The 25,958-nt window shown below is 37.0% G+C and overlaps 1 protein-coding gene across 2 annotated transcripts in view; it reads right to left on the bottom strand.

Annotated features, from left to right (window-relative positions):
- HECTD2 (HECT domain E3 ubiquitin protein ligase 2) overlaps nt 1-25,958 on the bottom strand; it is a 63,961-nt gene that overhangs the window by 27,134 nt on the left and 10,869 nt on the right. The window contains exons 2-6 of one of the 2 annotated variants that reach the window (XM_036026987.1): nt 22,465-22,594; nt 7,696-7,837; nt 6,881-6,983; nt 6,416-6,505; nt 1,583-1,647 (exon numbers count right to left, since the gene is read on the bottom strand). In XM_036026987.1, the coding sequence (XP_035882880.1) occupies nt 1,583-1,647; nt 6,416-6,505; nt 6,881-6,983; nt 7,696-7,837; nt 22,465-22,594 (530 nt within the window). Of the gene's footprint in view, nt 1-1,582; nt 1,648-6,415; nt 6,506-6,880; nt 6,984-7,695; nt 7,838-9,722; nt 10,076-22,464; nt 22,595-25,958 lie in introns of those variants that run through there. The other variant, XM_036026988.1, reaches the window with a different exon arrangement.

Raw genomic sequence — 25,958 nt, 5'->3', positions numbered from 1 at the left:
ATCCAAAATAAAATAAGATTTTTAGGTAAAGGCCACACGCTCCTCTGATGCATAAGTCACATCAAATCATCATTTTCATTGGTCTTGGACACTCTTTGGAAGAGCAGAGAAAGGAAGCTTTGCGGGTTTGCCTGTTAGAGGGGCCTGAGATCCCAGCAGTTTCAGACCATCAGACTTCCTCATTCTCCTAAGAATTCTCTTTACAGTCTAAATTTCTCGCTTCATTTTTATTTGTTCACCCAGAAATATAAAATTCAAGGAAAACACAAATATATTACTGGAATGATAAATTAGGAAAAATACTGTTTAAGTTAAAAAATCACATGAAATTTTATGTTATGATTTCAATTATTTTATTTTATTTATTCATTTTTTTGTAAAGATTTTATTTATTTATTTTTAGAGAGGGAAGGGAGGGGGAGAGAGAGAGAGAGAAACATCAATGTGCGGTTGCTGGGGGTCATGGCCTGCAACCCAGGCATGTATCCTGACTGGGAATCGAACCTGCGACACTTTGGTTCGCAGCCTGAGCTCCATCCACTGAGCTACGCCAGCCAGGGCATGGTTTCAATTATTTTAAAAGATGACTAGACAAAATTTGCAAAATGTAAACATTTTTCCTTTTTTTATATTACTCTGACTTTTTAACATTTTATGTAATCTGGAATTTCTTTGAAAATCAGAACAATGTTATTAAAATATATAGGGTACAGTTAACATTATTCTAGTTTGGTAATATTTTTAAACTAGCTTAAAATAAATATTTGAATTATAATTCAATGGTATTCATATGGCTTTAACAGAAACTATTATTTAAATTATAGTGCTGTTTAAATATCAGTTTAACTAATATGTACTTTTAAAAGTATATTTGTTTTCTACATATTCACAGTTCAAAAGATTATCAGTTGTATTGCCCATCATTCCTTATAAGATGATTCAATATTTAGTTCCAAGAAAAAAATATCTCAGTAGCTAAACTTACACTTCCTTATATTAGAAATAAAAAAAAAAAATCTGCTCTGGCCCTGGCTGGTGGCTCAGCTGGTTGGAGAGTCATCCCATGTACCAAGAGGTTGCGGGTTTGATCCCAGGTCAGGGTGTGGATGGGAGGCACCCATCGATACTTCTCTCTCACATCGATGTTTCTCTCTCTTCCTCTCTCTCTCCCTCTCCTTTCCTGTCTCTCTAAAATCAATAAACATATCCTCAGGTGAGGATTTTTTAAACAACAACAAAAAAAATTTTGCTCTACCAGGAAGTCCAAGCCTAAATTGAATGCCCATGTTACTTCATCCTAGGTTACATGTAACTACCCAGGGCTTATCTGTGTAACACATATGTCTGTACACAACAAATTTTATGCACAATTTAAAGGATTCAGAGATCCTCTGAAGCCCATCTATGGATTCTCCTGAGAAGTCACAAATCGTAAGTTAAAAAACTTCGTAAAACATGGTTTATAACTTCTTTTTCATCTATGTTTTTATTACAACTAAAACTGAGAATAAAATACATACATATGTATTAAACATGCATGAGATATGTAAATTAACCATTTATATTGACTAGCTAAAATTACCCTTTCCATTCTCGTAACAGGCTGTTAATGATCCCCTTTAATACTGTCTTCTGAATGTCTTGAGGCTGTAGGCAAAAGAAAATCATATGATAATCAGGAATAACTACTTATGTGACTTTTTAAAGATTGTTTATCCATTCACCTATTGAAAGAGATCTGGGTTGCTTTGAATTTTTGGCAGTCTTGAATAAAGCTGCTATAAAATTTGTGTGCAGGTTTTTGGTGGACCTAAGTTTTCAAATCACTTGAGTAAATAACTAGGGTGTGACTGGTGGATCATATTGTAAACCTATGTTTAGCTGTGTAAAAAGTGAAAATACAACTTACAGAAATTTGTGGGATACGGCAAACACAGCAAATAAGTATTTTAGAAAAAAAGATCTAAAATCAACAATTTAAGCTTTCAACTTTAGGAAATTAAAACAAAACAAGAAAGCAAATCCAAAGTAAGCAGAAGAAAATACATAATAAAGGTTAGAGCAGAAATCAGTAAAACTGAAAACAGAAAACTGAGAGAGAAAAATCAATGAAACCAAATGCTGGTTTTTGGAAAAGGTTACTAAAGTTGATAAACCTGTAGCCAGGTTAATCAAGAAAGGAAGATAGAAGACAGCAATTACTAACATCATAAATGAGAGTGGGATCATCACTACTGATCCCATGGACATTAAAAGAGTAACAAAGAACTATTATGCACAAGTCTATGCCCACAATTTGAAAACCTAGATAAAATGGACCAAGTCTTTGGTAGATACAATCTCCCAAAACTCACACAGGGAGAAGTAGATAATTTGAATAGGTCTATGTCTATTAAAGGAACTAAAGCAATAATTAATAACCTTCCAAAACAGAAAATATTAGGCCCAGATTTTACTGGTGGGTTCTACTGAAAATTTAAGGAAGGAAGGACACCAATTCTTTACAATTTCTTCCAAGAGACAGAAGCCGACAGAATATTTCCTAACTCATTCTATGAGGTCAACATTATCCTAACAACAATCCAAAGATAATATTACAAGAAACAAATTACAGATCAGTATCTCTCCTGAACACAGATGTAAAAATGCCCAACAAAGCATTAGTAAATCAAATCCAACAATGTATAAAAAGAACTATACACCATGACCAAGTGGTATTTATTCCATGTATGCAAGGCTGGCTGGCTGGCTGAACACTTGAAAATAGTTAATGTAATTCACCACATCAATAAGCCAAAGAAGAAAAATCATATAATCATATCAATAAATGTGTAAGTATTTGACAAAATCTAAAGCCCATTCATGATAAAGAAAAACTAGGAATACAGGGGAATTTCCTAAATATGATAAAGAACATCTACAAAAAACCCACAAACAACATAATTTTAATGGTAAAAACTAGATGTGTTCATCTTGTATTTTCCCTCAGTCCAGCAACGAGCCATTTCTCTAGAGAGCTCTAATTCCTTTCTGTGAGGAATGGTGTTTAGAAACATGTGTGTTCAAGTGCTCACTGCTACTGGGTGTTACTGCTTCTAGCCCCTTTCAGTGAACAGGGTCAGAGAATAAACACACACACACACACACACACACACACACACGCACGTGCGTGCGCATCCATCTACTAAAATCCCATCATCATGATGCTCTAACACCAAAAACTAAGCAAAATTGAAGGTTTACAGATTTTTAAAAATCCTTAGACCGAAGTTATATACAGTACTGTGTATAAAAGCTACTTGGCTTAATTTTCTTTTTTTTTAAAGTGCGGTTATAGTATCATGTTAAGTATAGCTAGGTTTTTTTTTCTGTTTGTATGACATTTTTCCCTCATGTTGCAGATTTTTGGTTTTGCAGTGCCTATAAAACATTAACATCATTCCAAGTCAGAGGTCAGAGAAGCATCCCAGGAGTGGAGCTTTTGGGTCACAAGTACGCACATGCTAAGTGTTAGCAATAATTCCAAGCAGTTTTCCAAAGTGATTGTCCTAGTTTATACCAACCTAATCAGGTCACGAAAGTTCTAGTTGCTCCACAATACTGCCAATTCTGGTAAGGTTCTTTCCCCCCTGCTTTGTTAAAAAGTATATTTGATTGATTATGCTATTATAGTTGTTCCAATTTCTCCCCTTTATCTCCCCTCCACTGTGGACCCCCTACCCTCCAGCATTCCCCCCAACCACCTGTTCATGTCCATGGGTTGTACATATAAGTTCTTTGGTTTCTCTGTTTCCTATACTATTCTTATCCTCCCCGCTGTCTATTTTATGCCTACCAATTATGCTTCTTATTCCCTGTTCCTTCCCCCCTGTTCTCCCTCTCTCCCTCCCCACTGAAAACCCTCCATGTGATCTCCATTTCTCCGATTCTGTTCCTGTTCTAATTGTTTGCTTAGTTTTAGTTTGTTGTTTAGGTTTAGTTGTTGATAATTATGTTTGTTGTCATTTTACTGTTCATAGTTTTCAATCTTCTATTTCTTAGATAAGTCCCTTTAACATTTCATAAAATAAGGCTTGGTGATGATGAACTCCTTTAACTTGACCTTATCTGAGAAGCGCTTTATCTGCCCTTCCATTCTAAATGAAAGCTTTGCTGGATAGAGCAATCTGGGATGCAGGTCCTTGTCTTTCATGACTTGGAATATTTCTTTCCAGCCCCTTCTTGCTTGCAAGGTCTCTTTTGAGAAATCAGCTGACAGTCTGATGGGAACTCCTTTGTAGGTTACTGTCTGCTTATCTCTTGCTGCTTCTAGGATTCTCTGCTTCATTTTTACCTTGGCTAATGTAATTATGATGTGCCTTGATGTGTTCCTCCTTGGGCCCAATTGTTTGGGACTCTCTGAGCTTCCCGGACTTCCCTGAAGTCTATTTCCTTTGCCAGATTGGGGAAGTTTTCCTTCATTATGTTTTCAAATAAATTTCCCATTTCTTGCTCATCCTCTTTTCCTTCTGCCACGCCTATGATTCAGGTATTGGAACATTTAAAGTTGTCCCAGAGGTTCCTAAGCTTCTATTCATTTTTTTGAATTCTTATTCCTTCATTCTGTTCTGGTTGAATGTTTATTTATTCCTTCTGATCCCAAATTGTTGATTTGAGTCCCAGTTTCCTTCCCTTTATTATTGGTTCCCTGTATATTTTTCTTTACTTTGGGTAGCCTTCATTTCTTCCTTCATTTTGTGACTGAGGTCAATCATTTCTGTGAGCATCCTGATTACCAGTGTTTAGAACTCTGCATGAGATAAGTTGTCTGTATCCTCGTCACTTAGCTCTTTTTCTGGAGTTTTGATCTGTTCCTTCATTTCGACCATATTTTGTTTCTCAGTGTGCCTGTTAAGTTGTAAGGGGTTAGGGCCTTAGGTGCTCACCAGGACGGGGTAACCCTCTTTGCTGCATTGTGGCACTGTCTGTGGGGAAGGGTCAGAGAGGGAACAACGCCATTCACTTGCTCTGCTCTAGCCCCACTTTCCAACAAACTCTCCTGTGAGACTGGGAGTTTCTCCTGCTGTGGAAACCCCCGCAGTTTTTAGAGCTAGCTTTCAGTCTCTAGTTTCCCATGCAGCCAGCCCTGCCTTGCCCGCTGGGTTCACTGCCTTGCTGCACATCCTCTCTGCTCACTGCCCGTCTCCTGTCTCCGCTCCTCCTACCAGTCTAGGTGAATGTTTCTTGAACTCCTTGGTTGTTGGAGCTCCATGCTGTTTGATTTTCTGGTACTTCTGGTTGTTTACTGATTTTAAATAAGTTGTTATCCTTCTTTTGGTTGTGCAAGGAAGCAAAGTGTTTCTACCTATGCCTCCATCTTGGCTGGAACCCCTCTGGTAAGGTTCTCGACATTTTTTTTTACTAATTCTGAATGGCTGTGTAATATTATCTTTATTCCTCTGTCAAAGGTTATTAACTACCCTTTCATATATTTACTAGTGAAGTACTGAGATCAGGAATAAGCAAAGATGTTTGTGCTATTATTTACTTTATTCAAAATTGTACAACAGATTCTAACCAGTGCAACAAGGCAAATACTTATAACCATACATACTTACATATATACATTCAAGGATTGGAAAGAGATAAAACTCTCATTTATACAAACAACATGATTGTCTATATAGAAATTCCAAATAAATCTGGTGATGTACTACAAGAATTAATGAATGAATTTAGCAAGGAAAATAAAGATGAATACATGAAAGTATTTCCATATACTAATTACAATTAGAAAATGAAACTACAGTAACAGCAAAAAAAATCAAGTACTTAGAAATATATGTAACAAGATATGTCAAACCTTTACTCAGAAAAGTACAAAGCATTACCAAGAGAAATTAAGTAAGATTTAAGTAATTGGAGGGCAACACCATGCACATGGACTGAAAGGACGTAAGTTCCTCACAAACTGGTATCTAGCAGTGGGGATCTCGAAATGTGGTCCCTGGGACAGGAGCATTGACACATCCTGGGAGCTTGTTAGGAACAAATTCTTGGGCTCTATCCTGGACATTCTGAATCTGGAACTCTGTATTTTAAGAAGCCCTTCCTGTGATTTTGATACATGATAAGGTTTGACAAACACTTATCTTTAGAGTCAGTGCAATGCCAATACAGTAAAGCATAATTTTACTTTAGCAAGCCTTCCTAAACCAGGACTGGACATAAATGTGTTTTCTACTTAATTCTCATTTAGTTATAAAAATAAAAACAACCTAACTTTCTGACAATTCTAACTAAATTTACTATAAAATTATATCAGAATGATTTTTACAATATTTGTGTCAGTGGTTTTTATAATATCTGTGTAGCTGTTTTTGAAATGTGAGACAAAGAATGATACTATTTGCTTGTGTTCATAAATCATACTTACAGTATTAAGTAAGGCATCATATACAGCATTCACAAATTTAGCATTAATCCCAGAGTCTTCAATGGTATTAAGCGAGGTGGTAGCATCTTTCTGCAAATTCAGTTAAAGAATTAAGTGTATATAACATTTTAAGGACTGTTCTTTGTAATATATGCACCTGCTCCTACATAATTTCTAATATTTTTAGTGTGATGATAAGAAAGAACTTTTAGAGCAAAATTGCTAAAACTTGAAATGAATGCATAAGAATTATTTTAATAATATTCTTTTAAAACTGAAATCATGGAGTTGAACATTAATATTTAATACAAATAAAATCTATCTCTGAGATATCACTTAATATTTATTTATGATACAAGTAATTTCATAAAGTAATACATACATATACTTTTAAACAGTTGCTTAAGTCAGTATTGGGTAGAAAACATATTAGGTAAAATTAAATATACATTTATGTATTATTACCTTAAATGCAGCATTTAGTTCTGGGAAAGAATCAAATGTTGTTAGGTAAAAATCATGTACCACTTTCCAATCTCCTGATGACTTAGCTTTTTCTACATCTTCCCTGAAATGAAAACATACACTAACCTTAATGGAAAGAAATATTATTTAGATAAAACAGCATTACTTCTTCAAAAATAAATGTCACCAAACATGCTATTTGAAATACTGACACTGAATACAGAAATATGTTCCAGTTAATGTAAACACGGTTTTTGGATTTACAATTCTTAATTAGATTAGGATATTAATTCAAGTTCAACTTGCCCATTTACTTGCTTTTTAAAAAGTTCTTTCTTGACATGCTCCTTAAAATTCACACTGTTTCCTTCACTTCAGAGCCAAACTTGTTGAGAGATCTTATTTACATTCTGTCTCTGTTTTCTCATTATGCCTTGGTCCTTCAAATATCCAGCTGGATTCTTTTTTAGTAGTGACACAGCTTTTATAGTTTATGTGTCACACAGTAGATGAAATCTTATTTTTTTAAAAGCATGCTATTATTTTACCACTACCTTTATCTCCTGCTTTCCCTCTTTTGACTCATATTCTCTTATTTAATGTTTCTTTTGTTGTAATGGTATTTACCCCACACCTGTTATTTATACATTTGTTTTTGCCTTCCACTTGAGACATCTAGTCTTTTGTGTCTTCACTCTTGGCTAATACCTTATCATGATCCACAAATTCAATTTCTCACACAAAATATTACATTATACAAAGTACTGACATGCAGATGACTCTATGTCTTCATATAATAGTGAGCTGACACTTACTGAAAGTCCTTCATAGTTTTGGGCTGGATAGGAAGGGCAGGTTCTGGAGGAGCTGGGGCCTTCGTTTCGGAAGATACTGCATCATCTGTAGAGATACGCTGTTTCTGTCTAACATCAAGGCAAACTGGTGGTGGGTCTTTCACTGTGAAGTATTAAAAAAAGTATTCAATGTAATTAATCATAAAAATTTTCCAAATTATAAAATGCCAGGCTAGTTCAACATGAACAAAAACCAAATTATTCTGTATTACATTCACCTTGGGGTCCTATGACAGAAAAACCTACCACAGTGAAGGGCACTTACAAGAAGGTCTGTTCCCCGCACCCGACTTCTCCCGCAACAGACACTAGGCTGCACCGTATAGTGAAAGTTATCCACAGATGTACTACAGAGTTTCTTACCCTTTCTTTTTCCCCAAAAGCTGTCTTTCAGAGAATATTTCAGTGACATTCAGTGTTTTTAATGTTCATTAGCTCTTTGAATATGCCCAAATCACTTATTTGCATTCTCAGCAATTCTTTATGGAGTTTTAGCCTTTTCATGAATTTTTTTTCTATTTGCATGAAATTTTGATGCTTTTTTTATTTTCATTTTTGCAAATAGTTGCCAGTTCATTGTCTTTTTGTTGTACTTCATTATAAACTAAACTTCAATTATAAACTAAAACAAATATATAAAAACCTCATAAAACAAATGTGTGACTTAGCGCATTATTACAAGGCAAACCACTCTGAAACCACTGATCAGTCAAGAAACGGGGTCGCCAGCCCTCTTGCTCCAACTACCTGTGTGTCGGACAGACTCCGTTCATCTCGATTTTAATTTCCTTGAATTCTTTTTATCTCTTTCTTCATTTTTTAAAATATTAACTATTTCCTCCTTTTCATCTAGTTCCTTTAAGGCATTTACATTAATTTTGTGTTCCTACTAATTTACTTTTTAAAATACTTCTAATTCCTTTATTGTCACCTCATTTCTCAGTTTTTACAATTCTGCATTCTTTTGAGTGCATTTTCTTAATGAATTTTAGCCCCTCTTGAAATAGGGTTTTATCTATTTTTGTGGCTGTCTCTGATGTGCGGTCATTGTTCAAGGGGCTGTTGCTCTTCCTTATTTTCTCTTTTATTACAAACAATTTTGTAATTAAAAATTATAGAATTTGATTTTGCTCTTTTTCTGTTGCCCATATTATTTGAAATTACTTTTCCCAAACTTGTAGAAGGAGGTGTAGGCCCCTTTCTGTTTCTATGTGGAACCCATAAACACGGTAGCTTGCTTTTCGAGATTTCCAGGCCCCGTTTCCCCGGCTCCACTTCTAATTCAGGTACCCTCCCTCATTCCTTAGTTTCTACTGTCCCAATGCTGCTCTAATTAATCAACTTTAATTTCAGTTTGGGGCTCTGGCCTGGGGGAGGGCTCTAGTTAGTTAGCCAGTTTTGAGAATTCATAAGCTCCCTTCTGATTTAGCATGGGCCCTCTGCGTTCATCTGCTCTGGGCAGAACCCTTGTTTGACCGGCCTCCTCAGCTCTCCAATGAGTACCTGCTGCTTGTTTTGCAGTCTCCTGTTCTCGGATGCTTCCTTCTGCTTACACCTGCCCAGACCTAACACCATGGAGACCTTACAGTTTTGGTAATTTGTCCCGTTTATCTTTTTAGACCATTTGTTAATTATTGATATGTTAGGCTTTAAGTCTTTTATTTTCATTTTTGTTTTCTCTTACTTTTCCTGCCTTCCTGTGGGTCACTTGAACACTTTAGAATTCCATTTTGATTTATCTGCAGTGTTTCTGAAAAGCTGCTCCACATACTACATTATATACACATAACTTATCATAGTCTACTGGTGCCATCATTTTACCAGTTGAAATCATACCTCCTTTCATATCTCTTTACTGTTCTCTGTTTAGAACCATCTTAAATATTTTCTTTGCATACATGTAGAACCATAGCAGTGCTATAATGTTGTCTCCACGGTTAACCACCACTTAAAAACATGAAAGGAAAAGGAAAATCTATTGTATTTACCTATTTTTTGCTTATCTTGTTCTTCTTGATGTTTCCAAGTTCCTTCTTTTACTGTTTCCTTTCTGTTTAGAGAACCTCTAAATGCATTCTTTTAGCATAGGTCTACTGGCAACAAATTCCTACTTTTCTTTCATCAAGAATGTTTTGCTACCCCTTCCATGCCTGAAAACATTTTTGCCAGGAAGAGGATTCTTCCAGGTTGGCAGTTCTTTCAGCCACTTCCTTCTGGCTCCCATGGTTACTGATGAGAAATCTGCTGTATGAGAAACCATATTTGAATGGTTTTTCCCTTTAAGATAAGGTGTCATATTTCTCTGGCTATTTTTCAACTTTTTCTTTTGTCTTTAGTTTTCAGAGATTTAATTATACATCTTGATGTGGATTTCTTTGGGTTTATGCTGTATGGGGTTTGCTTGGCTTCTTGCACCTATAGGATTACGTCTCTTGGACAAATGCAGGAAGCTTTCAGTCATTTCCGTGAGTACCTTTTCAGCCTACTCTCTTTTTCCTCTCCTTCCAAGATTCCAAAGACAAGAATGTAACGTCTTTTGTTATAGTCCCACAGGTCTCCAACCGATTCATTTTTTCTTTCTAATCTACTTTCTCTCCATTGTTCAGATTGGGTAATTTCCATTGCTCTATATTACAGTTCACTAATTCCTGTTTTCTCATTGTGCTGTTGAGACCAAAATCTTCAAAACATTTTATTGCATTGGTTATTATATTTCCTCAAGTATTAATACCTCCAAGTCAATAGAATAGATTAATATCTTATGGATTCTAAATTCTACATTAATGAAATGTGCATATCCAGGATTTAATTCTATTCTAATGTAATCAGGATGTATTGTCGAGTAAGCAAACAAACCTCTATCAATCATCGCAGCAGTAACATAACTATCAGGTCTTCCTTCCCTTCCTACCCACTCTCCCAGTCAAGCATCTATCCTTAGGGTCTATCACGACTTCAATGGTGATATCCTATCACCATTTCATTGGTGTTAGGATATACATTAAGGTAAATTTCATATTATAAGATAGTATAGAGATGCCAATTTCTTATACTCAACAGCACTAGTTTCAAACTTTATGACAGAATCACCTGGAGAGCTTATTAAAACAGATTATTAGGCCCTCCCCCCAAAGTTTATGATTCAGTTGAGCTGGGTTGGGGCCCCAGAATTTGCATTTCTCACATGTTCCCAGATGATGCTGATGCTGCTAGTCTGTGGATCACACTGAGGTTCACTGTTCATCAGTTTTAGGAGAGAGCAATGAGCTGATGATATAAAACAGATAATTAAATTTCTTTAATTCATTTCTATAATTGGTTTTTATACCTTTATTAAACATGGAAATGCCCGATTTTTAGTAATTTGTACTTTAAGCACAAATTGGATGGTTCAGCTCAATTAGCTATTTCAACAAATGATTTCTTATGAATTATGCTTGAAAATCTTTATTAATGGGGAAGAAACAGATGACAGTCTCCTTCTCCAACACCAACCAGTCCTGTTACAATTATCTTTTGAGGCTCCTCTGGTTTCTCTCCCTCTTCAGCAGACTTATCCTTTCCTATGCCTTCCCACACACACCTTTCCCAACCTGGCTAGAAACACCCACGATTAGATACAAACATACTCATTCAAATATAAATTAACTTATTCACTCACAGAGCATATAAGCACCTTTTCATACTCACTCATTTTTATTAATACCATGCTGAGGTAGAAGAGTGAAATCTAATTAGGAAGAGAACTGGATTTTGGCAAAGCCTTAGAGTGGTAAAATTCTTACACAGGAGAAACAGTAATGCCATGCCAAGAGGATTCCGGATGAGGTTAGAACCAGAGGGCCAGATGGAATTTATTTTCAGTTCAGAAGGTAACTTGGACTGAAGAATAATGTAAAATGTTAACGTACTACGTTAATGGAACTTGAGTCAGAAATAAAGCAGAATCCTTTGCTCACATTACTGAATGAAAGCCAAACTACAGGATGTGACATTCAGCTATTAAGAAAGGAAGAATAACAGCTCACAGCTGCTCTATGTTCCTGAATATCAAGGCATTGTTTCCAGAGACAGGCTTTCAGCTTGTTCTCCCAGATGGTTATTAAACGCTAATTCAAAAGAGAAAATCAATAACTGTGGTGGTGAGAGATTAATTAAATCTCAAAGTAATATTATAAATAGAACAGGCAAATCTTTGTTCCACCATATGAGCTTTTTCTGCAATATAGAATATTGTAACACACTGAAAAAGGCCAAAATATATTTATCAGTGAAAACCTGTCATTTAGTTTTCATTCAGCCAATACATGGGAACGCTGTGTGCTAAAATGATAAGCAGTAATCACTTACCCTGTCTTTTAATATAATGTTGCCAATTTTAGTTGGTTGCTTAGAAACATTAAGTAAAACACTTGGAGCCAGTGCAAGAAGAGTAAAGTTATGGTGGGGCCTGGCAGTATATTTTTAAAAATGTGAAGATCATAATACAACTAAGTATAAGGGTCTGAGATTATCAGGCAAATTTGCCAGCTCAGTGTTTTCAAGGGGCTGTATTATAGGCTACTATAAGGTGAAAACTAGTGAAAACTAGTAATACATAGCTCTCCACACTGTATCCTCCAAAACAAAGACAGACATTTGAAACTGGCCACATGAGTAGGAGACTGAAGACTGTTCCTGGCTGGCCAGCAGAGGAGACAACAGCAGCGTCAGAGGAAAACGAGAGTCTCTATGTCGGTTGGGTGTTCAGGAAGAGGAACCCGGGCCTCTGTTCCTTATCCCCCTACTTCTGGAAAGGCAATGCTGATAGAAAAGGTTCGCTGCTGTTGACACCCTTGCAAAATGCTATGCCTTACATTAAATTTCATCTCAAATAATTTGTAATTAAATAAGTAGTGAAAAAAAGCACCAGTCTATGGCCATACCAACCTGAACACACCTGATCTCGTCTGAAAAAAGCACCAGCCTTGGAAGTAAGGTACTGGGTCCTACTGATGGACAAGTCACTAACTTTCATAGCCTCAGACCAGGCACTGGAACTCCTGAGGCCTCAGTTCTGATGTGATAAAAGGAAAGAAATGGCCCAAACCATTCATTCTCAAGTTCCAGAGAACTTCAAGGGCCAGGGAAATGGTGCTGTATGGATGTGTTTACTCAGAGTGGCTTAATGTAATGATGCTCTAAGAAAATGCTTGCTTTTCAAATAGTGTTTTTCCATGAAAATAAAAAGTAACAAAAAATAGGTTTAATCATTTCTAACTTCTGCCTCTACAACTGCTGAAGAACAAAACAGACAGGACTTACAAACCAATCAAAAAAGTTAAAAAATTATCCGTTGGGGTGAACTATGTAATGACCTATAATAGGCTGCAGAAGCATGGGAACTTAACATGCATCTACCATCCATGCACCTGATTTTAGTTACGCCTTTTTGTATCAGAAAAAAATTCTGGAGAATCAAAGATCTGGTTTCTCTTCTTGAATATACATTTTACATTCACATTATATGGTTTTAAAATAAGTCCATAAATTCTGGGATATTCCTCTCATTAAAAAATGGAGTCTAATTCTTCTACTCTTGAATATGGGCCAGACATAGTGACTAGGTATGAAGGGAATAAAATTTCTGCTTGCCTGTCTATTTGGGGATGCTCACCCTTGGAATCCAGTCACCATGTTGTAAGGAAGCCAAACAGCCAATGAAAAGGCCAGGCGTTGGTGTTCCAGCTAAAACCCACCTAAGGTCCAGGCCTATAGTATGTGAGTGAACAAGCTGCCAGGTGATTTCAGTATGGAAGACAGAAACCAAAACAAATACACAAAAATGACTTGGAAGAATCAGAAATCATGCAATGGAAAGAAAAAAACCTATCATTAATTTACTCAGAGAGATGATAGTATAATCAGGAAATAAGATGGTGCTCTAAAAAATAAATATTTAGTGGGAAAAATTCTTATTAATTAAAAGCACATTATAAATAAAATCCTCAACAGAAGGTCAAAAGAAGGGTTTTGAGAAAATTCTCTAAAATATAGAGAAAAAGGACAAAGGAATGGAAAGTAGGAGTGCAAAAAATAAAAAAAATTAGGAGTTCATAAAGTCTGGCTTTTGAGTAATAGAGGACCTACAGGAAAAAAGGACAGAAAAAGCAGATGGGAGGAAGTCAGCAATACAAAATTTCTAGAAAATTTACGACAAGTCAGGGACATGAGCTGCTAGACAGAAAGGGCCTACCAAACACACAGCACAAAGGATGGAAACAGATGCAGATGCGGGCACAGCACTGTGCAATTTCAAAACCCCAAGGCAAAGAGATGGTTCTATAAGTTTCCAAAGACATACACAGGTAAAAAGTAGAGAGATACAAAGAACTAGGATCAGAATGACTTTAGATAAAAGCTATACTCTGCATAGACTAGAACAGAATAATTTTAATGCCTGTTATCACCAAGATTCTGACTACCCATGTAGTCTTCTTTTTTAACTGAAGACAGAATGAAAGGTGAGCCTATCCTACATTATCTATACTTCGGCTTATCTAGCCAGTGGGCGAGGAAATCACTTTTTTGCTCTGCTATCTGAATCAGCTGAGGACACTCAGTTCACGTCACTGCTTCCCTGCAGGGTCCTCTTGACTGCTGGAGAGGCCATATTTCTGCCAGACATCTACTACAGACATAGTCCAGATCATGCGTCTGTCAGTTATCCCAGTAGCTGTCCTCTGAGTCCCATGACTTACTCATGACCTTGTCCACTGACCTCCGCAGAATGGACTATGTGTTCTTGGGAAAGATGGAGCCAGGTTTCATCCTGAGATTCTGTTTATATTATCATTTCCTGGGAATCTTCGCCTAATAGTGGCAAGTACTGTATCTTACATATTTAGGTTTGTGCTTGCTTTTCAGTTTTTCAAAACTAAGTTTCAAAACTGAGTAGTATTTGTTCATGGGAATATACAAAGGTAACATGACTATTTTTTATTAAATTAAATTTATTGGGGAATTGGTTAATAACATTATATTAAGTTTCAAATGTACAATTCTATAACATATTATCGGTATGATGCACTGTGTGTTCACCACCCAAAGTCTAGTCTCCTTCCGTCACCATGTATTCCACCCCCCAGCCTTCCTCATCCTCCCCTCCTCCCTTCCCTCAAATCACCACACTCTCCTCCTGGTCACCACCATCCTATTGTCTGTGTCTATTAGTTGGTAACAACACTATTTTTTCCTTTTTGTTGAATGTATTGGGGGGACACTGGTTAACAAGATTATACAGGTTTCAGGTGCATAGTTCTACAACACATCATCTGCACACTGTACTGTATGTTCACCGTGCCAAGCCTCTTTAACAAGTCAAGGGAGCAGAAGTTACCTCTGGACAGAAAGGCAGGGTGATGCTACTGGGATGAATTCATTGGGGCTTTTAAGAGGCTGGTAGTGCTCCTTTTCCTGATTTGAGTGCTCAGTTTATGAGTTTTCACTTTATTATTATTAAAACCATATAAAAGTATTTAGTTCATTCTATGTGTGACATGTTCCAAATTTTTTAATTTGTGCAGTTGATCATGGGTGAAGAGTAATGGAAAAGCCTACCCATTACACTCCCTTCCCTCACAATATCACTGCTCAGCAGTATGTATTGTCACTCATTTACTGAATTTCATAAGGCCTGGCACTAAATACTTCAGAATGTTTTTTTTCCATTTATCCTTATACCTCATAAGGTAGTTACTTTACTCTCCTATTTTACAGATGGGAAAACCAGCAAAGAGAGGTCAAATACCTTTTCCAGGATCACCGAGTTGGTAAATTACAGAGCCAGAGTTCAAATGACCCTGTTAAGTTACAAAACCCATGTTATTTCCACTATCAAATAATGCAAAACCTACCAAATAAAAAGACAAGTAGCAAAACTGAACCCTAAATTTATGCGAAAGTAGGAGCTAGTGAATTATGAAATGTCAAAGAAAACAAAACTCAGCAGGGATCAAACAAAATCAGTATGCTGAAAAATTAATCCTTTAAATCATAAACCTTAGGTGTAGAAGATACTTTACAACTTTAATGCCCCATTTACTCCTTCTACAATTGAGTAAATGAAAGCTAATGAGAGCTAAGTTTGTCTAAGGTGACAACGACAGTTGTTGGTAGTAGTTAATCCGGCACTTGGGCACTGCTTTTGGCTACTTCAGCCACAGTGGGGAGCTAAAACCGGGAGAGACCAGAGGGAATTAGTCATAACAGGTGGTGTTTACATCATGGGCTATAGGATGACTTTTTTTAACATTTGGAAAGAAATAAACTTGAGGTGGGAGAGAAAGGAAGAAAGAGGGAGGACAAAACTCTGACTCATAGGACGTTAGCCATCAGAGCCAAATAAAGTGGTGCAGTCATTGGTTTTTGAAGATGCATTTTTTCTTATAGAGCTAAATGATGTGTGTGTTTGTATGGGTCTAGTTATAAAAATATCCCAAGTCTTTTTCATAGAAGGTTATCTATAATGGAATAGATGCCTTATACCGGGCACATCTTAGAGAATTTATGAAAGCCTTGAGATCGGTTTGACATTCCAACAGGGCAAACTGGCCAGAAACCCAGAGAAAGCGCCTCCCAAATGTTTCCTCATAGAGGAAATCACTCACTGAGTAAAGAGTCTATGTACCGTGGCAGCCAGATCCTGAAGACACAGAGATGAATTCAAGACTGAAGTAGATTGTTAATACATTTACTCTTGGACCCCAAAATCCCACTTCTAGGAATATCCTATAGGTACATCTACATATGAACAAAATGACATATGTATAGAGTCATTCACTGTGACTTAGTTTACAATAGCAAAAGAATGAACACAACTCATTTCTTTTAAAAGGATCTTATTAAAGAAGTTATAGTACGTCCAGTACAATGTAACATGGTTGTAAAAAAGAATAAGGAAGCTCCTTTATGTACTGATATAGAAATATGTACAGGATACATTAACTAAAAAAACAAGGTGCTGAGCAATGTGTATATAGTTACCTTTTCTTTAAGAAAAGGGGGAAAATGAGAGTATATATTTATATCTGTTTTCACTTGCATAAAAAACACAGGAAAGAATACAAAAGACAGCAGGGAAGAGGGTGAAAGTGAGACATCTGAAACACAGTTTTATAGTTTTGATAATTTGAAACACGTAAATATATTACCTATTCAAAAAATTAACTAACATAAAAAATAAAAAGGATAGCCCTTTCCCTCTCCAAAAGAAAAGCTTAAGGAGCTTACAGACCAGTAGACACAGATAAGTAAATAAACACAGTGGTATCTCGGTACTTGTCATTAATTCGTTCCAGAACTCATGATGAGTGCTAAAGCCAACGAGTACTAAACTGTTTGTAAGCTACCATGAGACTCACGTCTACCTCTGTTTAATTCCAAGAGAGGGGCGCTGGGTGGTGAGCAAGCACCGAGTGCTGAAACATTTTTTCCTCATCAAAATGCAACAAGTACAGGGTTTGATGAGTTCTGAAGCTGAGGAGTGCCAAGGTATGACTGTAAACACAGCAAGCTATTCTAACTCCCTGACAGATACACCTCTCCCATAGGCATGGTTAAGAAAAGCCAAGGGCAAGGTACTCACTCTGACCTAGGGAAGCATCTTAGAGATTTAGTCCAAAATCAGTTCATTCTCCAAGGAAACCTGGAGATGGGGTCATTTGAGGCCTTGGAGATAATCCTTCTAGGATAGGACTCTTAAAACAATACTGTCAATTCTTTTTCTCTCCCCAGGTGGCAAGTCCTGTGCTGAGCTTCTTCCCTGTCTGCCTCTCAAGTTGCTCTTGGAGAAACTGTGAAAAGTCTGTGGTATTTCACCTGCGAATAGATTACAGGCCCCCACACACAGATCCAATCACTATTTGAGCTAGACTAGTCTGTTCTCCCCTTGGCTGTTTCAGAGTAGCAGAGATCATGGATGCATTTTTCTGGAGTGTGCAAGAACTGCACTGTTCACTGTGTCACAGCGGGCTCTTCCAGAGCAAACTCATGGAATAGCCTGAGCTGGGAGAGGAACCAGGGCCCCGTCTACTCTTTCCCAAATTATCAGGAATGCAGATATTTTAAAAGGTTTGGGGAGAAATCATTCATTTCTTTTAAAGATATTCTGTGCTGTTTAAAGATGTTTTGAAAAAGTCTGAAAGGAGCATAATCACTTAGAAAGAAGGATACTAAACAGTAAGGGAGAACACAGTGCTCCCCTCCCCCCACCATTACTTATCATGTATATTGTTTCTCTGGAGATGCGTCATCCCCAGCAGCTGTTATAGTAGGTAAAACTCCTACACTGCGCTGATCTTGAAAAGGACAGCCAACTCGACAGGCATACCAAGTCATGTGATCTGCAGGGAGGAAAGGCATCCCTCAGCTGTTAGGCAAGCCCACGCTGGGCTTCTGAAGCTTCTCTAATACCACTTGAAGATCAGACGGGGAGACAAGCTGTTAGAGAATACCCAGCATAGGTCTTGCTACTAGAGAAGAGGGAGGAAAACTGTACTAACTGCCAAGAATGATGCATCGTTGAGAAAACCATCATATTGGCAAGTAAAAGAGGCTTCCCAAAAGATCAAGGAATTATAAACATGCTTACATTTGGAAGACTTCGTTGACTAATTCCCATTCAACAAAAGAATGCCTTCCACAGTAGCCCTGACATATGAATTCCATGCCACACCTGAATTCAGGTGGCATCCAGAAAGAACAGCTAGGAGAAGTCTGCACTAGAAGTTCCAGTAAGGTAAAGGAAGTCTGCTAAGAGGTCTACGCCTCCAGACTGGTGTATACCAGTACTCCGATTTCAGGTTGGGACTGAGACCCGACTCCACAGGAGTAGCACAGATGAGTGGGAAGCAGACACATGGTGGAAGCTCAGGCAAGTGGACCATATTCAGAGTCAAAACATCCACCCCAGGAGGAGGCAGGCAAGTTGTACACATACAAGATAGCAAGCTGGGCTCAGAGTTCAAGACATTAGTATAGAGAGAATAGGAATCAGCGGGGAATCAAAGACTAAGGAATCTGAATGAACAGTCCAAACAAGGAAGGTCATGGCTATCCATCCCTTCTTCTTGCCTCCTTATCCTTATCCACACCAGACATCTCAGGGTTCTTATGGTTCCTAACCCTCTGTTGTGGGCCCAACTGTGTCTGCCAAAAAGATATGTTATGGTCCTAGACCCCCCAGTCCTAGACCTGTGAATGTGGCCTTATTAGGGAATAGACATAGACATAATCAATTTAAGACGAGCTATACTGGTGTTCTATAAGAAGAAAAAACTCTGGACACAAAAGTCATATAGGAGAGAATGAACGGCTTGTGAAAAAAGAGGCAGAGGTCTGAGTACGGCGTCTAAACGCCACGGGATACCAGGGATTTCTGGCAACCACCAGAAGCTAGAAGAGAGGCATGAACAGATTCTCCCCCAGAACCTTCAAAAGAATCCAATCCTGCCAACACCTGGATTTCAGACTTCTAGTGTCCTGAACCACGAGACAATACGTTTCTGTTGTTTCAAGCCACCAAGTTTGTGGTACGGGGTGGCCCTAGGAAACTAACACACTCCCCAAGGAGACTACTGAATTCAAGGCAAGCAGTGGGTTTCCCACCTCCATTTCCACCCGCTACTGCCTCTCTTCTCTCTGTTTCACAGTCTGAGTATGAAGTGCGCTTTTCTCCTTGTGGAGCCAGCACCTCAGCTCCAGTGCAAGTATTCTTCTTTGATCTCATCCTCATAATGCTTCTTTATTCCATCTGTTCATTTACCATCCTATGTTCCTTCCTAACGCAACTTGAGTCATGCCCTCTCTGTCAGATCCTTTCCCTTGACAACATTGTTCTGCAAGGCTCCACTGTTCTCTTCTTTCTCTCGGTTCCAGGTACTCTAAAGGCAGCCTACATTGCTGCTACATCTTCGCCACTCATCTACCCTTTAACTTCTTGCAATCTGAGTTCTCCTCATAACACCCTATTAAACTGTTCTCTTCAGTGACAAATCCTTATTTCGTCTCACTGCTTACTCATCTTGTCCTCTCTTGGCAATGGCACTCTTGACCAAATCGTCTTCTTGAAATGTTCTTTTTCCTCGATTTCCAAGTTATAGAATGACCTAGTTCTCTTATCTCCTTCAGGGCTCACTTCCTCTTCTTTCACCAACTCTCCTTTTCATGAAGGCATTATCCAAAATGACCCTGGCTCTCCTGTCTTTTTTCCATCTCTGCCACTCATTAGCTTTGTAAATTCATTAGGGCAAGTCACTTACAACTCTCTGTGGCTTTAATTTCCTTACCCTTAAATGAGGAAATAATTTCTACCTCAGACTCATCTTCTTTATTTCTATAGTGGTATCACAATTATAGGGTGTGTTGTTGTGTGTTGGGGGACCATGACCTATCGGCACTGGTGCCTCACTGGGATAAAACTGAGGTGATGGAATAAGTGTGCGCGTCCATGTGTGTACATAAAGGAAGAAAGAAGTTACCAAAGGCAAAGGTTGATAAATGAGATAATGTAAATGCTAACCCGAGAGAGTGTACAATAGGTCTAGTACTCATTTGGGATGTCAACGGAAAACCTCTGCAGAAATAACTGATGCCACATGCAGCTTGTGGACACTGTCAATTTACCAGAACCTACATCCTTCAACTTCTCTAGGTTTGTTTTGGTCCGTTTTGGTGTAAGGGACATTTAAACTTTTGCAGGTTTGTTTTGTTACAGAGCAAGAGGCACTTGAAATTATGCAAGCAATGTACATTTCCTGTGATAAAATGATATAGACTAGTATACAGAAATAGAACACATTAGTAATATACTCCCAGTCTACTTTCCTGAGGAAGCCATTAACAGAATGTTTTCTGCTACCTCCTTATATGCTCGAAAAAAGTAAAACAGATTTGCCCACACTTGAAAAAATTGGAGTCATTTTGTACCTCTAGTATGTAACTTGCATTTTCATTTTACAATGTATTATGGGCATTTCTCCTTGATATTTAATATACATACCATGTTTTTCTTGATAGAGATATAGTATTTACAATATGGATTACCATAATTTAGTTAACTTATTCATTGAGATTGCTTTCAATATAACTATTATAAATAATATACATTTTTTCCACATTATCTTTGTACCTATGTTATTTCCTTAGAATAAATTCCTAGAAATGGAATTACTGAGTCATCGACTATATAAAGATTTAAAAATTTGAATATGTCAATAATTTGCCCTCCAGAAAGGTTTTATCAATTTTCAAACCCTTCACTCATAAAAGTGCCAATTTTCACACTCTTCACACAACAGTGCAGATACAAATCCTTTTATTCTGTACAACTGAGTTGGTGAATGTTAACTCCTTGTTTTAATTTGTGTTTCTTTAATGCTGGTGAGACTGAGCTTCCTTTCACATGTGTATTAATTGTTCATATTTCCTTTTTTGATTAGTCTGTTTATACCCTTTGCTTTTTCCCTACTGGAATGTTCATTTTACAGATCTATTAATGAGCTTAATGAGTCAAGGACATGTTTTTCACTAATGAGGTGCTTGTTCTTGAACTCTGTTTATGATTTTTTAAAAATTCCTATAGAAGTTTCAACTTTTCTTTTATATTCAAACTGACAGAGCTTTTGTTTTATGGCTGTTGGCAATTGTTATTCCAAGAATTTTATTATAAGAAGAGTTTCCTTAAGTTTTCTTTTAGTAGTTTTACCGTGTTTTAAAAATCTAAAGTTATTGTTTTCAACAGTTTAGCCAGTTGGCCTAAATCCATTTTTTAAATAACTTAATACCATTTGTGCACAATATTCTTCAGTGATTTATTTCCACCTATTTGGTTATCTTGGTGGTAGTGTTATTATCATGCAGCTTTATAATATATGGTACCGTGGAGGAATGAGCTGCCTTATTTTTTTGTTGAATCCTCCCAGACATTTATTCTTATAGCTCAAATACAGCATCATTTTCTTAAGTTTCACCCCAAAAGCTGTTGAAATTTATTAAAGGTAGAAAGCAAACTGGGTGTACCTTACATCGCTATAATACTTATGTTAAGTTTTTGCATTCATACCACCTTTTAGTCTTTGATAGTTTTATAGTTTTTCTCACATAGGTTCTTTGCTCCCTTTCTTTTAGGTTTATTTCTAAGTATTTAATATATTTACCATTAAGCCTGCTAATTGCTGCTCAAATAAAGGAAATCTACTGAGTGTTCATGCATTTGCATTGTGTCTGGCTCCCTAACCACACTTTCTTATTATTCATGAACTTTGTATTTCACTCTTACTCTACATGACTTTGCTTCTTTCTGTAAATATTTGCACAGTTTATTTCTTTTTCTCATTGTATTAATTTGTCCTACCATAAACAATCACAGCAATGCTGGATAATCAAAATCTACGTTTTCTTTTTTTTTCTTATCCTCACTGGAGGACGTTTTTTTCATTGCTTTCAGAGAGCGAGGAAGAGAGAGCACAACATCCATGTGAGAAAGAAACATCGAATGCTTGCCTCCTGTACATGCCCAGCCTGGGAACTGAACCTGCAACCTTGTGGTTACAGGACAATGCTCCAACCAACCGAGCCATACTGGTCAGGGCAAAATTTACTTTTTCAATAGTTTGCAAGTACATTTTCAGTCAAGATATACAGATTATGTGTACTTCTAATAAGTATAATTACATTATTTATTTATTTTACCATTCTTGATGTTAGGAAAAACAAGATGTATAGGTGAACTTCTGTTTTCAGTGGCTTCTTTCTTCTGGCTGACAGTTGAAACAAAACTGCTGAGAGTGGAAGTTTGGCCTTTGGATCCTCTGTCCAAACCCTAAAAGCAGAAAAGTTAACATTGCAGCATAATTCCTATTAGCTACATTTAAATTATTTTATTGTAGAAATCATAAACATTTCTAATAGATTTTAATTTCATGGTAGATATAGGATGAATAGATAAAACATGTATATAACATTGACTTACCTTTCCTAGGACCAAATTATTTTAGTGTACAAAATGAAAAAATAATATACTCTAACTGCTTACAAATTAATAAAGTCTGGAAATGGGAATAATAATAGTAACTTCCTCCCAGGGTCATTGTGTGGTTTAACTGGGATAATGCATATAAAATAATTAGCAGAGCTCCTTGCACAAAGCACACACTCCAGTCGACTGCCATTTTCACTCTGTAACTAGAAAATACTATTCTTCTGACCTCCACAAATATTTCCAATAGTCAACGTACATGTGATACTTCTCAGGTCAATTCATTGAGGGTTTTCTTGTCTTCTGAAGCTATTTTAAAAGTTCGGGTAAAAAGATAAACTCGTAAAAGTTCATTTCTTTTTAAGCACTGTGATTATACTTTGGGTGGACTAGGATTAAAAAGAAATATGGAGCAATCTTCCTGCAGCATAGGACCTATTCATTAACACACTTTCCATAAAATAAGTATAAAATTCACAGGGTATAACCGATTTGTATTTTAGCTACAGAGTTGCCTTATCCATACCCTCAGCTCTCAGCTCTTTTCAGATTATGGTATGTTCTACCTTCCAGATGCTTAACAGAATATAGTAATTAACTCTTCAACATGCACTTCCTCCATTAGTGTAATTTCTTTACTTTAATAGGAGGGACTTCCTTTTTCATCTCCTCCTTCCCCAGTCATGAGCTTGATTTCCACTTGTCTTTTTAGAATCCATTCATATGCCGTGTATCAAAAACATTTACCCTCACCAAATAGTCACTCTGCCACATTTCCCACTCTCTCCCAGACAGGTGGAGCCATCTGCTTAATCCTAATAGGCCACAAATAGAAATAACCTTTGGGAACAAGGAAGTACTAATGCATTTAAGGCATGAAGGTGGGCAAACTTTGAGCTCCTCTCTCTTTTCCCCCACTGTGACACCATGGAGGATACAAGTTGAGATGTTAGAGCACCCACTGGCCTGGGTCTCTGAGTGACTGTGGAGCAGAGCCACTCTGACCAATGTTAGAGTACACCATTAAAAATGAATATTTAAAGTTTTCAAGCACTGCAACTTGGGGCTACTTTGTAAATGCAGCATACGCTGTCCTATCATAACTTCTCTGCAAGGCTTTTTCTAGTGGTCCCCATTTCCACAAAAATCAGTTACTCTTATTTATTGCTTGTAATTCACTTCAGTTACTCCACTGAAATTATAACTGTTCTCATACTGACCCTTCATGCTGGATAAAAATTCCTTACTCATCACAGAACATGACATCCAGTGAGTCTTGTGCATAGATCCTGCACTTCAGAGTAAATTTATTCTGTTTTCCCTTTTTATAACAGAGATTAGTATAGAAAAGAACCAGAAAGAATAAATTTCAAATACTGTACACAGAGAATGAAAAAGTTAGAAATTGATTATCTAATTCCTTTATTTCACAGATGAGGAAACTGGGATCATCTGAGACTCACCTGAAGTCATTCAACTAACAAGCAACAGAGATGTGGCGGATACTAAATAAGAACTTGAGGAATACTTCCATGAGGAAAATACTATATGCAATTTTTTGTGTGTGACATCTTTGCCTGTTCATAGAATTTTTTTTGTCAGCTTTACTTGCTTTTGCTTGCTTCTTGGCTAAATTTAGGCTCAATGAAACCTGAGTTAATATTTCTGTTAGGATTAGCCTACATAATCCAGCCTACAAAAGTTAAACATACTGCCTAACTGAAATTAAGTAGTCTTCTAATAGATTTTAGTTACAAATCTGAAGTTTCAGAATCATAGATAATATCTCCTACCCAGGCTCTTGTACAGAACCTGCCATACAATGGACGCTCAATAAATGATTACTCCTGTGGTATAGCAAAGCAAGTCATTCATTGAGTACTTGGTGTATGCCTAGTGGTCTATTTGGCGCTTTAATACAACATTCTATGAGATAAGTATCCCCACCCCATTTTAACGATGAGGAAATTAGAGTTCCATGTCCAAGTCCACAGAGCTGGTAGGTGGGAATTCAAACTCGAGACGGAATGGCCCTGACATCTGCACTGAAACAATGAAATCTCAGGGTCTCTTACTCTAGTAACTCTCAGCATTAGGGTTTACCATGGATACTTGGTGTGCTACACATATCAGCCTGTTTTCACAACAACCTTTGTGGCTGATATTATCTTCTAAATTTTTGTAGCTATATACTGAATGTACTTTAGGAATAACTCACCTTACCAGAGAAAATTAACAGAAGCAGAAAAACTAAGTGTACGTTAGGGAAACTCTGATGTCCTAGCAATCTAGGAAAGGCTCGATATTTTATTTTCCTCCCCCTTCTGCGACTCCTTCTTAATAAAAGGAGGTCCCAAAGAACATTGCTTAGCTCACCTGTGAAAGCTCCAAATAATAAAAAATAACAATTGATGGAATCAACAAAGCCATTTAACAAGCATCAGTTCTAATCTTCAGTAGATTTAGAATGTAGATTCCCAAGGAGAACAGGGAAAATTGGAGAAAGAGATAAACAGACAATGATACACAATACTTTTCTATAAAACAGTCTTAGTAAATAACATAATTTGCACAATCTTGGTAAACTGAAGCAATATGCTCAAGTTCACAGAACTAGAACATTGATTAGGAAAATAAAACCAAAGTAAACTATACATTTGAAAAAGTAAATCATTCCTTGCCATAAATATTAGAACACTTAAGGAAGGATTTTAACTACTGGGCCAAGTTTGCTCATTGGTATGTTTTGTTCTATTAGAATGTCTTAAGTAATAATGGAAACAAATGCCAGATTTGATGCACTGTATTCTTCATTTATATGTGCTAATTAATAAAAGTAACCAATGTGTAAAACGAGGTTGATGAGTGTCCCCTCAGTGACAGAGCTTTGTTCTTCACTGTAAATATCTACAATAACTTAATATATCGAGGGCATTTTTTTCATTGATAAATCTCCTGGATATTATCTGAGACTGATCAATAATAAGATTCAGGGAGCAGTGTAGCTGGAATATAGAATCAGAAACTGAAAACGGCCCAGTGAGATGAGACTAGAAAGGCAAGCAGGGACCTTTCTTGAAGGTTTACCCTGGGAAGGGATAGAGAAAAATCAGTGAGGACTCAAACAGGGCATGGTGTGATCACATCTCCACCTTAGAAAAATCCCTCTGGCAGCGGTGTAGGGAGCAGACGGAAGGGGAGTTAATAC

Source organism: Phyllostomus discolor, chromosome 5, assembly GCF_004126475.2.
Source record: "Phyllostomus discolor isolate MPI-MPIP mPhyDis1 chromosome 5, mPhyDis1.pri.v3, whole genome shotgun sequence".
Lineage (NCBI taxonomy): Eukaryota > Metazoa > Chordata > Mammalia > Chiroptera > Phyllostomidae > Phyllostomus > Phyllostomus discolor.
The sequence above is the reverse complement of the archived record's forward strand: the minus strand, read 5'-3'. Positions and strand labels throughout refer to the sequence as shown.